At 72.3% G+C, this 11491-nt stretch overlaps 2 protein-coding genes across 2 annotated transcripts; both read left to right on the top strand.

The window, feature by feature from the left end:
• Positions 1–110: 110 nt before the first annotated feature.
• LOC118157858 (laminin subunit beta-2-like) lies at positions 111–4950 on the top strand (the record flags this gene model as incomplete). The annotated part of the gene is made up of 14 exons (XM_035312358.1): positions 111–274; positions 356–580; positions 721–935; positions 1012–1108; positions 1518–1893; positions 1965–2149; positions 2451–2680; positions 2813–3016; positions 3118–3262; positions 3347–3554; positions 3644–3785; positions 4075–4251; positions 4324–4480; positions 4674–4950. Coding segments are annotated over 14 exons (2659 nt in total), but the record flags the coding sequence as incomplete, so codon positions are not given.
• Positions 4951–5112: 162 nt separating this feature from the next.
• On the top strand, positions 5113–11410 carry LOC118157860 (laminin subunit beta-4-like; the record flags this gene model as incomplete). The annotated part of the gene is made up of 20 exons (XM_035312359.1): positions 5113–5300; positions 5513–5685; positions 5763–5898; positions 6078–6151; positions 6249–6437; positions 6512–6575; positions 7109–7311; positions 7400–7520; positions 7753–7941; positions 8023–8202; positions 8641–8753; positions 8866–8945; positions 9169–9325; positions 9421–9573; positions 9652–9810; positions 9890–10011; positions 10154–10274; positions 10528–10720; positions 10898–11041; positions 11179–11410. Coding segments are annotated over exons 1-20 (2858 nt in total), but the record flags the coding sequence as incomplete, so codon positions are not given.
• Between the last annotated feature and the right edge of the window lie 81 nt (positions 11411–11491).

Below are 11491 nucleotides of genomic sequence, written 5' to 3'. Positions count from 1 at the left end.
GATGGGATGGGATGGGATGGGATGGGATGGGATGGGATGGGATGGGATGGATGGCATGGCATGGGATGGGATGAGATGAACCCCCCCAAACCTCACTGTCACCCTTGCAGGTGCCAGGATGGTTACTACGGGGACCCGGTGCTGGGTTCGGGGCAGCAGTGCCGCCCCTGCCCCTGCCCCGGCTACCCCGGCACGCGGCACTACCACGGGAGTGCCTGCCACGCCGACGAGGAGACGCACCACATCGTGTGCCTCTGCGCGCCCGGATACGCCGGTGAGGGGCAGCGGGCACCGTGCTGCGGGACCCCGGCACTGCGACTGTGAGACCCCGGTGCCACAGCCCTTGTCCCCGCAGGGCCACGCTGCGACCGCTGCTCCCCTGGCTACTTTGGGGCGCCGGAGACAGAGGGGGGAGCGTGCCGGCCCTGCCAGTGCAACAACAACATCGACACCAGCGACCCGGGGGCCTGCGACCCCCGCACGGGGCAGTGCCGCCGCTGCCTGTACCACACCGCCGGGCCCCGCTGCGCCCAGTGCCAGCACGGCTACTTCGGCAACGCTCTGCAGCGCAGCTGCCGGCGTGAGCAGGGGACCGGGGACAAGTGGGGGTTGCGCAGGGGATGGGGGGTGCGGTGTTTTGGGGCTTTCCAGGGGCTTGGGGTGGGGGTAAGGGGCCGAGCCCCCCGGCCTGTGCCCCACGTGTTCGCCCACCGCCTGCAGGCTGCAGCTGCGACCCGCTGGGGACGCTGGCCTCCTACTGCGCCACCGGTGCCTGCGACTGTGACCGTGCCACAGGTGCCTGCACCTGCCGGCCCCACGTGGTGGGCAGGAGCTGCGACCGCTGCGCACCCCACTTCTGGAGCCTGGGGCGAGCAGGGGGCTGTGAGCCCTGTGGCTGCCACCCCACCCGCGCCCTTCACCCCGCCTGCGATGTGGTGAGACCCCCAGAATGCGTCCTGTGTCCTCCAGGGCTGGGCGAGCAGGGGGCTGAGCACCCTACTTTCGCCGCAGGTCACGGGGCAGTGCCACTGCCGGCCCGGCTTTGGGGGCCGCGTCTGCTCCCAGTGCCAGGAGAATCACTGGGGGGACCCCGAGCAGCAGTGCCGAGGTGGGAGCACAGCCCAGGGACAGGGTGTGGGGGCTCTGGGCTGTCCGGGGATGTGGGGATGCTGGGGAAGGAGGGGGCGTGGGGATAGAGGGCTTGGGGACACAGGGTGATCCTGGGGACATAGGGCACCCTTGGGACACGGGGGGAACTTGGGTGGGTGGTAGGATTCTGGGGACGTGGGAGGTCATGGGGATATGGGGGGATGCTGGGCATATGGGGACCCTGGGGACACAGTGAGCTCCTGGGGACGTGGTGGGACCCTGGGGATGGGGATGACCCTGGAGCCCCAGTGGGATGCTGAGGACATGGTGGGACCCTGGAGCCATGGGTGACCTAGGGGACCCGGTGGCACTGTGGGGACACAGGGACCCCTGGGGAGGCCGTGCTGTGACAGCCCCCATCTCTGCAGCCTGCGAGTGCGAGCCGCTGGGCGCCAAGAGCCCGCAGTGCGACCGAGCCAGCGGGCAGTGCCGGTGCCGGCCGGGCTTCGGGGGGCTGCGCTGCGACAGCTGCCAGCGGGGCTACCAGGCTGCCTTCCCCCGCTGCTCGCCCTGCCACCCCTGCTTCGGGCGCTGGGACGTGGCGCTGGGCAGCCTGCGGGACAGGCTGCGGCGCCTGGGGGCACGGGCGCGGGCTCTGCGTGAGGGGGGGTCTGCACCCCCGCTCAGCCCCCGCCTGCGGGCCCTGGAGGAGGCCCTGGGGCGCGCGGAGCGGCTGCTGGGCGAGGGGGGCAGCGCCGGCAGCCCCCTCCTGCAGGAGCTGGCCGGGCAGCTGGATGGCACCAGGCAAGTGCGCGCTGCAGGCTGGGGGGGAGTTTTGTCTCCCTGAGGGGTTTGAGAGCTCTGTGCCCCCGCAGGACGGAGCTGGACGACTTCTGGAAGCGGCTGCAGGAGCTGGAGCAACATCTGGATCAGCTGGAGCAGGCAGACCTGCGGCACCGCGACCGGCTGGCAGGGCTGAGCCGCGAGCTGGGGGGGCTCAACCGAACCACCTCCCACCTCCAGGGCGTCCTCGGCACCGTGGCGGCAGCTGGGTTTGGGGGTGAGTGTCCCACGAGGGGCTTGGGGACGTGGGGGTGGCCATGCTTTGATGCTGGGGACTCTGGGGGTATGGAGGGTCCCGGGGACACGGGGAGATCCTGGGAATAGAGAAACCCTAGGGACATGGTGGGACTCTGGGGACGTGGTGGGACACAGGAGATTCTGGATAGTCAGGAGATCCTGGGGACGTGGTGAGCCCACGGGGACACGGTGAGACGTAGGGACATGGGTGACATGGAACCGTAGCAGGATGCAGGGGACGCGGTGGGACTCAGGGGACGTGGGACACCCTCCCCCCGCAGAGTCCTACCAGAGCATCGTGGCGGCGGCGCGGGACTCGCGGCAGGCAGAGGCGGTGGCCAACGGCACGGCGGGGGAGCTGAGCGGGGCGCGGGCCACGCGGCGGGCGGCCGAGCGGGTGCTGCGGCAGCGGGGCGATGCCTTCCGCCGCAGCACGGCCGCACAGCGGAAATCCCTGCGGGAGGCACAGAAACGGGTGTCGGGACTCAGCGTGGCCAGGATCAATGAGAAGGTGAGAGTGGGACTGGGGGGTAAAAGGACGCAGGGGGGAGACCCCCCCTCGGCCAGGTGGCCACCCCGACGGGGGTCTCTCCCCATGCGACGTGCTCTGCCCACCCCACCTCCCCGTTTTGCACCCCTGCAGATCTGCGGGGCGCCCGGGGACCGGAGCTGCGCAGAGTCACCCTGCGGGGGAGCCTTGTGTCGGGACAGCGCGGGGACGCGGCACTGCGGGGGCGCGGGGTGCTCGGGGGCTCTGCCCGTGTCAGCCCGAGCCCTGAGCAGCGCCCGCAACGCCTCGCAGCAGCTGGAGGAGGCACTGGGACAGCTGAGCGCTGTGGCACAGAAGGTAGGGGTGGTGTCCCCGTGCGCCCTCTGTGCCCTCGATGGGTCCTGTTGCCTGTTAGCCCCCCTCGGGTGCCTCACTCATGTCCCCTCATGTGTCCCCAGATGCAGGAGGTGCAGGACCTGGCGCAGGGTGCCCGCAGCCGAGCAGAGGAGGCACTGGGGAGGTCCCAAGCCGCCCGCAGCCGCGCCGAGAAGGCGACGGCGCAGCTGCGGGACTTCATCCGGCGCATCAAGGCCTTCCTGGCAGGTAGGGCCGGCACCGGCTGGGCACCGGGCACGGCACCGGGCGTTGTGCCTGCCCTGAGCCCACCTCGCTCCGGTGTCCCCACAGAGGAGGGAGCAGACCCAGGCAGCATCGAGCTGGTGGCCCGGCACGTGCTGAACATCTCCCTGCCCAGCAGCCCCGGCCGGATCCAGGAGCTGCTGCAGGAGATTCAGGAGAGCATCGGGCAGCTGGACGGAGTGGACGCGGTGCTGAACAGCACGGCGCAGGGGCTGGCTGCAGCGAAAGAGCTGCTGGCACAGGGACAGGACGCCCGGTGAGCGGTGGGGATGTGCCAGCTGGGCAGGGGTCTGGGGGCTGTCCTGCAAGACCCGTGGGAGACCCCGGCTGCTGATGCCACCGCAGGGAGCGAGCGGAGGGCGTGAGGGACGAGCTGGCAGGGACGCAGCGCGTGCTGCAGATGGCACAGGCGCAGGTGACGGTGGCAGGGAGCGCCCTGCAGAGCGCCAAGGACACCATCCGGGCCGCCGAGAGCAGCGCCAGGGAGGTGAGGGGCAGCAGGGCTGCGGGAACGCTGGGGAGATATTGGGGATGGGGGACAAGTGGGGTGGGTGCTTTGGGTGCACGGGGGGTAATGGGGTCAGCGCTGCGGCACGTTGTGGGTAACGGGGTAGGTACATGGGGAGAGCAATGTACGGCATTGCTCGCTGTGGGCACGGCAGCGGTAATGGGGCCGGTGCCACAGGTACCCTAGGGGCACGGGGTGATGCAGGGCCGGTGTTTCGGGCACGGCGTCTCGCGGTGCCCGCCAGCAGCCCATGCCCGTGCCCGCCCAGGCGGAGCGCAAGCTGCAGGCGCTGCAGGGGAAGGAGTCACGGCTGCAGCGGCGGCTGCGGGAGCTGGCACAGCGCGTCGCCGCCGTGCAGGAGCGGGGACAGGGCGCACGGCGCCTGGCCCAGGAAGCCAAGGAGGGGGCGCAGCGTGCCACCGCCGCCTCGGGGACGCTGAGCCAGGTGAGCCCCAGCCCTGCAGCGGGCGGGTAGAGGTGCGGGACGCTCAGCCTCACCGTGCCCCTGTGCTCGCAGGACCTGGAGCAGGTGACGCAGCGCTACGTGCTGCTGAAGGGCCGGGTGAGCGGGCTGGCCGGGGTGTCCGGCGGGGCCCTGCAGCGTGTGACACAGCTGACGGCGGAGGCCCGGGACCTCCTGGACAAGGCCAACAGCAGCAAGAAGAAGCTGGAAGGTAAGGGGGCGACACGGGGCGGGCCATTCCCCATCACCCAGACCCCGCTCAGTGCCCACCTCCCCTTGCACGTCTCCCCTCGTGCTCCCCGCGTCCCACCCGGAACACCCCAGGACGTGTCCCCGTGGGTGAGGGTGGCAGGGAGGGACAGGGGGTGCCACCTGCGCTGCGCCCACGCTGCCTGTCCCCGCAGAGCTGGAGCAGCACTTCGGGGCCAACGAGCAGGCGATGACGGCCAAGGCGACGCAGCTGCAGGCGCTGGAGCGGCAGGTCTCGGGGCTGCTGCAGGAGATCCAGGAGCGGGCCAACGCTTACGCCACCTGCTAGAGAGCTCCGCGGGGCCGGGCCGGGCCGGGCCGTGCCAAGCAACCCTCCCGGCCCCACGCGGGACACGGCCCCACGCCGCGTGGAAAGAGCCCGTGGGCGTCTGTAGCGCGGCTGCACCTGCAAATAAAGCCCTGAGCCCCGGCTTCCCGTGTCCGGCCCATCGCCGCCCCCCCCAAACCCCCACGCCGCGGTCACGCGTGGCCGATCCCCGCGGAGCCCCCCGCCTCCGGCAGGGCGGGCACGGCCCCGGCCCGGCCCCGCGTGGGCCGCCCCTGCCGGGACCCGCCCCGCGCTGTCCGCGCAGCCCCGAGCGCTGCGCCCGCGGCCAACTTTGGAGAGGGGCGGCGGGACCCCACGGGACCCCCCACCGGCACCCCACGGACCCCCCCCTTTGGGTGCCACCTGCCCAGCGCCCCCCGCGCGCTCCCCCCCGCCGCCATGCGCGCCCCCGCCGCCTTCCTCCTCCTCCTCTTCCTCGCCCCGCTGGTGGCCGGTGAGTGCGCGCCCCCCGGCCCGGGACTCCCCCCGGGATCCCCCCGGTGCTGGAGCGGGGCCCGGCGGCGGGCGGGGGTCCGGTCCCGGCGGGGCATTTCCGGGCGGTCGCGGAAGGGGCCCCGGCAGGGCTGCACTCCCGGCCCGGGAGCAGCCGGGGGAAGGGGACGGGGAAGGGGGGGACCCGGCCTCAGCAGCCCGCTGCCCACGCAGGGCCCGGGGGAGCCGCCTCCGCCGCCGCCCCCGACGCCCCCCAGGGCTGCGCCCGAGGCAGCTGCTACCCGGCCACCGGGGACCTGCTGGTGGGGCGAGCCCCCCGCCTGAGCGCCTCGTCCACCTGCGGGCTGCGGCGACCCCAGCCCTACTGCATCGTCAGCCACCTCCAGGTGAGCGGCACGGGGACACGGGACAGGGCACGGGGTGGCTCGTGGTCACCGCCAACCCCGTCCCGCTCCGCTCGCAGGAGGAGAAGAAGTGCTTCGTCTGCGACTCGCGGCGCCCCTACGACGCCCGCAGCAACGCCGACAGCCACCGCATCGAGAACGTGGTCACCACCTTCGCCCCCCGCCCCAAGAAAGCCTGGTGGCAGTCGGAGAACGGTGAGTGCCCGACGGGGGCGGCGGGGCGTCCCTGGGGGGCTCCGCTTCCCGTCCTCCCACGCCGAGGAAGCCGTGACTCAGCCGGCGCGGACGCGCCCCTGCGCCACGGCCAGGCAGGGCGAGCCCCGGCTGCCGGGGTCCCCCGGGGTCCCGCAGTCACGGGTGCCACCCCCACGCAGGCGTGGAGCACGTCAGCATCCAGCTGGACCTGGAGGCTGAGTTCCACTTCACCCACCTCATCATGACCTTCAAGGTGGGTGCCGGGGGGGGAGACGGGACGGGAGGGGACGGGAGGGCACGGGAGGGACCCCGCAGCCCGCGGGCGCCCGTCCCAGCTGCGTGCCCCGCAGACCTTCCGCCCTGCCGCCATGCTGGTGGAGCGCTCGGCCGACTTCGGGCGCAGCTGGAAGGTGTACCGCTACTTCGCCTACGACTGCGCCGCCGCCTTCCCCCACGTCCCCCGCGGGCCCCCGCGCCGCATCGACGACGTCGTCTGCGAGTCCCGCTACTCTGACATCGAGCCCTCCACCGAGGGGGAGGTGAGGCCCCTGGCGGTGCCGGGGGATGGTTCGGGGACCCTGCCAGCCCTTCACCGCCCTCTTTCTCCCCGCAGGTCATCTACCGCGTGCTGGACCCCGCCATCCCCATCCGCGACCCCTACAGCCCTGCCATCCAGGGTGAGTCTCCAGCCCCGGCTCCCGCCTGTCTGCTCTATTTTGGGTGCCGCTATTTTGGCTGCTTTCCCCTTGCCCTGAGCCCCGCGGCGGGCTGGGGGACGGAGCCAGCCCACTGGGGCTGCCGGCTGGCCCCGGGGTGCGGGTGGCACCGCAGGGTGCCCAGCGAAGGGAAACGGGGGCGGCCGTGCAGGTGCCCAGCCCAGCGCCGAGCAGATGGACAGGACGGGGGTGGTAGCGGGCAGAGGAATCGGACCAGGAGCAGGACGCCGTGGGTTAATCATCCAGCCAGGGCTAAATTTAGGCTGGGAGAGGAATCTGCAGGGCTGAGATGCTGGGAAGCTGCAATCCCCGGGGAGCCGTCCTGCCCTGCTGGGACCCCGGCGCGTTGCGCACGGCGCAGCGACCGCGTGCACAGGAGCCCCACGGCGCTCGGCCACGCGCAGCCCGGCGCGACGGCACGCAGGGGGCACGGGCAAGCGGAGCCGTGAGCAGCCCGGCCGCCCCGTGCCACCGCTGCCTCCTGCCCTGCCCAGACCTGCTGCGCGTCACCAACCTGCGGGTGAACCTCACCAAGCTGCACACGCTGGGGGACGACCTGCTGGACTCGCGGCGGGAGATCCGGGAGAAGTACTACTACGCGCTGTACGAGCTGGTGCTGCGCGGGAACTGCTTCTGCTACGGGCACGCCTCGGAGTGCGCCCCGCTCAGCGGGGCCCCCACCACTGCCGACGGCATGGTAAGTGAGCCGGCAGCCCTCGTGCCCTGCCGGAGCGGGGCGGATGCGGTGCCCGGTCCCGCAGCCCCTCACCGCGGTGTCCTGGCAGGTGCACGGGCGCTGCGTCTGCAAGCACCACACGCAGGGCCTCAACTGCGAGCGCTGCGAGGATTTCTACCACGACCTGCCCTGGCGCCCGGCCGAGGGCTCCAGCACCAACGCCTGCCGCCGTGAGTGCCCCGCGCTGGTGCTGGCGCCGCGGCACTCAGCCACCCTGCTCCCATGGGCTGGGAATGGGGTCCCGTGCACTCTGCCAGGGGGTCTGGGGGCCCGGCACATCTGCTTGGGGGTTTCGGCATCCCGCGTACGGTGGCTTGGGTTTGGGGACGGGGGGTGCTGCTGCTGCTGGAGGATTTGGGGGCTGGGGGTGCCGCGTGCCATGCCGCGGTGGTGTCCCCGCAGGGTGCGACTGCAACGAGCACTCGCGGCGCTGCCACTTCGACATGGCCGTGTTCCTGGCCACGGGGAACAGCAGCGGGGCCGTGTGCGACGGCTGCCAGCACAACACCATGGGCCGCCGCTGCCACCTCTGCAAGCCCTTCTACTACCGGCACCCGCGCTCCGACATCCGCGCTCCCACCGCCTGCGCCCGTGAGTGCCCCCGGCCCCGACCACCCCCGGCCCCACGCCCCCCCGGTGCCGCCAGCCCCAGCTCCCGTGGTGTCCCCGCAGCGTGTGACTGCGACCCCGCGGGCTCGCTGGACGGGGGCGCCTGCGACGCGCACACGGACGTGGCGCTGGGCATGATCGCGGGGCAGTGCCGCTGCAAGGAGAACGTGGCCGGGCCCCGCTGCGACCGCTGCCGGCACGGAGCCTACGGCCTCAGCCAGGGAGACCCACAGGGCTGCCAGCGTGAGCTGGGACTGGGGGTGGGCAGGGGGCAGGGGGCTGGGGCTGGGGGTGGAGGGGTTGGGATGGGGATGGAGGGGTTGGGATGGGGATGGAGGGGTTGGGATGGGGTGTTTGGGAGGGGGATGGAGAGGTGAGGATGGGGATGGAGGGGCTGGGATGGGGATGGAGGGGTGAGGAATGAAGAGATGGAAATGGAGAAGTGGGGATGGAAGGATGGAGCAGTGAGGATGGGGATGGAGGGGTTGGGATGGGGATGGAGGGGTTGGGATGGAGGGGCTGGGATGGGGATGGAGTGGTGGGGGACCAAAGGGCATGGAACAATGAGGGAGAGCTGTGGGGCTGTCGCTGAACACCTCTGGGAGCACTGTGGGGTTTGGGGGGGCTGTGGTGCCGTGTGCCAGCTCATCGTGTGTGTGTGCACGCGCGTGTGGCGGGCAGCGTGCCGGTGCGACCCGCGGGGCACGGTGGCGGGCAGCTCCCCCTGCGACCCCATCAGCGGGGACTGCTACTGCAAGCGCTTCGTGGCCGGGCGCTCCTGCAGCCAGTGCGTGGTGAGTGCCTCGGCCCCACGGCCCTGCCCCACGCACCCTGCTCCCTGGCCCGGCACCCCCCAGGGCCCGGCCGGCCCCACGCCTGCCCCACATCTCCCCCATCTCGCTGCAGCCCGAGTTCTGGGGCCTCAGCTACGACGTGGGGGGCTGCCGGCCCTGCTCCTGCGACTTCGGGGGAGCCTACAGCAACCGGTGGGGTCCCACGGCCGGGCACGGGGACCGGGTGGGACGGGGATGAGGACAGGGCTGGGGGGTCAGGCAGGGAGGGGGCGATGGGGACAGGGCTGGGGAGAGAAGGGGATGGAGGGAGGGGGTCTCCAACCCTGGAGATGGAGGGAGGGGTGCAGGGAGGGAGGGACAGGTGAGGGCAGAGCCGGACAGAAGGACAGACGGAGGGACAGGACGGTCACCCCAGGTGCTCCATGGAGGACGGGGCCTGCCCGTGCCGCCCCCACCTCATGGGCCGGCAGTGCGACCAGGTGCAGCCCGGCTTCTTCTGCGCCCCCCTCGACCACTACACCTACGAGGCCGAGCAAGCCACGGGACACGGGCCCGGCCATCCCCAGCTCCCAGTGAGTGTCCTCAGCCCGGGGTCGTGCTCCACGCATGGCCGTCCCCGTGCCCCATGTGTGGCTGTCCCCGTGCACGGCTGTCCCCATCCCCGCAGGGCGCCGTGCGTGCGGAGGTGCCCCAGGACTGCCCCCAGCACCGCCCCGGGGAGCCGGCAGGGCGGAAGGGACGCCCGCGGCCCCAGCGCAGCCCCTACCGTGCCCCCCAGCCCCGCGCACCCCTGCGCCGCAGCCGCCAGCAGCCCCCCAAGGTGAGTGCCGGGGGGAAGTGGGGGCACGGCGGGGCACAGCCAGGGGCCGGGGCTGAGCCGTGCCGGTGCCGTGCCCAGCCCGACGTGGAGCCGGTGCTGCGGGACGGGGCCGGGCGCATGGTGACCTGGACGGGTTCGGGGTTCGCCCGCGTGCGGGACGGGGCCGGGCTGACTTTCCACGTGGACGACGTGCCCTACCCCATGGAGTACGAGCTGCTGCTGCGCTACGAGCCCGAGGTGAGCGCAGCCGCGGAACGGCCCCGGCACGCACCGCGCGGCACAGCCGGTGCTGATGGGCTCTCGCCTCTCGCCGCAGTCGGCCGAGGACTGGGAGGCCGTGGTGAGCGTCAGCTCCCGGGCGCTGCCCACCAGCCCCCGCTGCGGGAACCTGCTGCCCTCCGAGCAGATGTACCGGGAGAGCCTGCCCCACAGCCAGAGGTGGGGACGGGCACGGGGACGGGACGGGGATAGGATGGGGATGGGGATGGGGATGGGGATGGGAACAGCAACAGTCCCACCACGTAGATGAGGGGATGGGGTTATGAGGACAGGGACAGGAAGGTGGGCTGCCTCTGCACAGGTACGTGCTGCTGTCCCGGCCCTTCTGCTTCGAGCCCGGCACCCCGTACGAGGTGACCGTGCGGCTGCAGCGCGCTGGCGTCACCCAGCGCCACCCCGGTGCCTTCATCCTCATCGACTCGGTAAAGGGGGGGGGCAGGCCTGGTGCTCAGCACGGGCGGGAAGATGGGATGGGATGGGATGGGATGGGATGGGATGGGATGGGATGGGATGGGATGGGATGGGATGGGATGGGATGGGATGGGATGGATGGGATGGGATGGGAGGTGTTGGGGTTAGGGATGGGGATGGTGAATGGGATAAAGGCAGGAATACCCGGTATGTGGGGGGTCCCCAAGCCCCCAGCCCCACCACTTTCCCCCCGGTGCCTCCCAGCTGGTGCTGCTGCCACGTGTGTCAGAGCTGCCGGGCTTCCATGGGGCGGCAGCCGACGCAGTGCAGCGGCGCGAGGAGCTGGAGCGGTACCGGTGCCTGGAGGCTTTCCGCATGGCCCCCCCGCACACCCTGGCCGAAGCCTGCGCCCGCCTGGTGTGCAGCGTCTCGGCCCTGCTGCACGACGGCGCCCTGCGTGAGTGGGGCCGTGGGGACGGGGCACTGGGGAGCGCGGCTGGGTGGGTGGGGGATGACGGAGCCATGCCCGGTGCTGCGGGTCTAGATGATGCCGTGCCCAGTGCAGGGGAGGGCAGGGGACAGCAGCCTGTGTTGGGGTGTCCCCATCCCCAGCCGTGTCCCTGTCACCCCGCAGCCTGCCAGTGCGACCCGCAGGGCTCCCGCAGCAGCGTGTGCCGGGCGCTGGCGGGGCAGTGCGAGTGCAAGCCCCACGTCCTCGGCCGCCGCTGTGACCGCTGCGCCCCCGGCAGCTACGGCTTCGGGCCCCTGGGATGCAGCCGTGAGTAGCGGGGTCTGCTGGAGTGCCGAGCACACCACGGGGGCCTTTGTCTGTCTGTCCGTCTGCCTGAGCCCCCTGTCGTGCACGGGGCTGCTCTGGCTGGCGGGCACCCTGAGCTGAGCCGCGGCACCCCGCAGCCTGCGCCTGCTCCCCGGAGGGCTCCGTGTCCCAGCTGTGCGACGCGGGCAGCGGGCAGTGCCGCTGCCAGCCCGGGGCCGTGGGCCGGCAGTGCGACCAGTGCCAGCCGGGCCACTGGGGCTTCCCCGCCTGCCGGCCCTGCCAGTGCAACGGGCACGCCGAGGACTGCGACCCCCGGACGGGCAGCTGCCTGCGCTGCCGAGACCACACCACCGGCCGGCACTGCGAGAGGTGGGCCTGGGTGGGGTGGCATGGGTGGGGTGATGGGATGGGATGGGATGGGATGGGATGGGATGGGATGGGATGGGATGG

This window comes from Oxyura jamaicensis (assembly GCF_011077185.1).
Source record: "Oxyura jamaicensis isolate SHBP4307 breed ruddy duck chromosome 12 unlocalized genomic scaffold, BPBGC_Ojam_1.0 oxy12_random_OJ101659, whole genome shotgun sequence".
NCBI lineage: Eukaryota > Metazoa > Chordata > Aves > Anseriformes > Anatidae > Oxyura > Oxyura jamaicensis.
The sequence above is the reverse complement of the archived record's forward strand: the minus strand, read 5'-3'. Positions and strand labels throughout refer to the sequence as shown.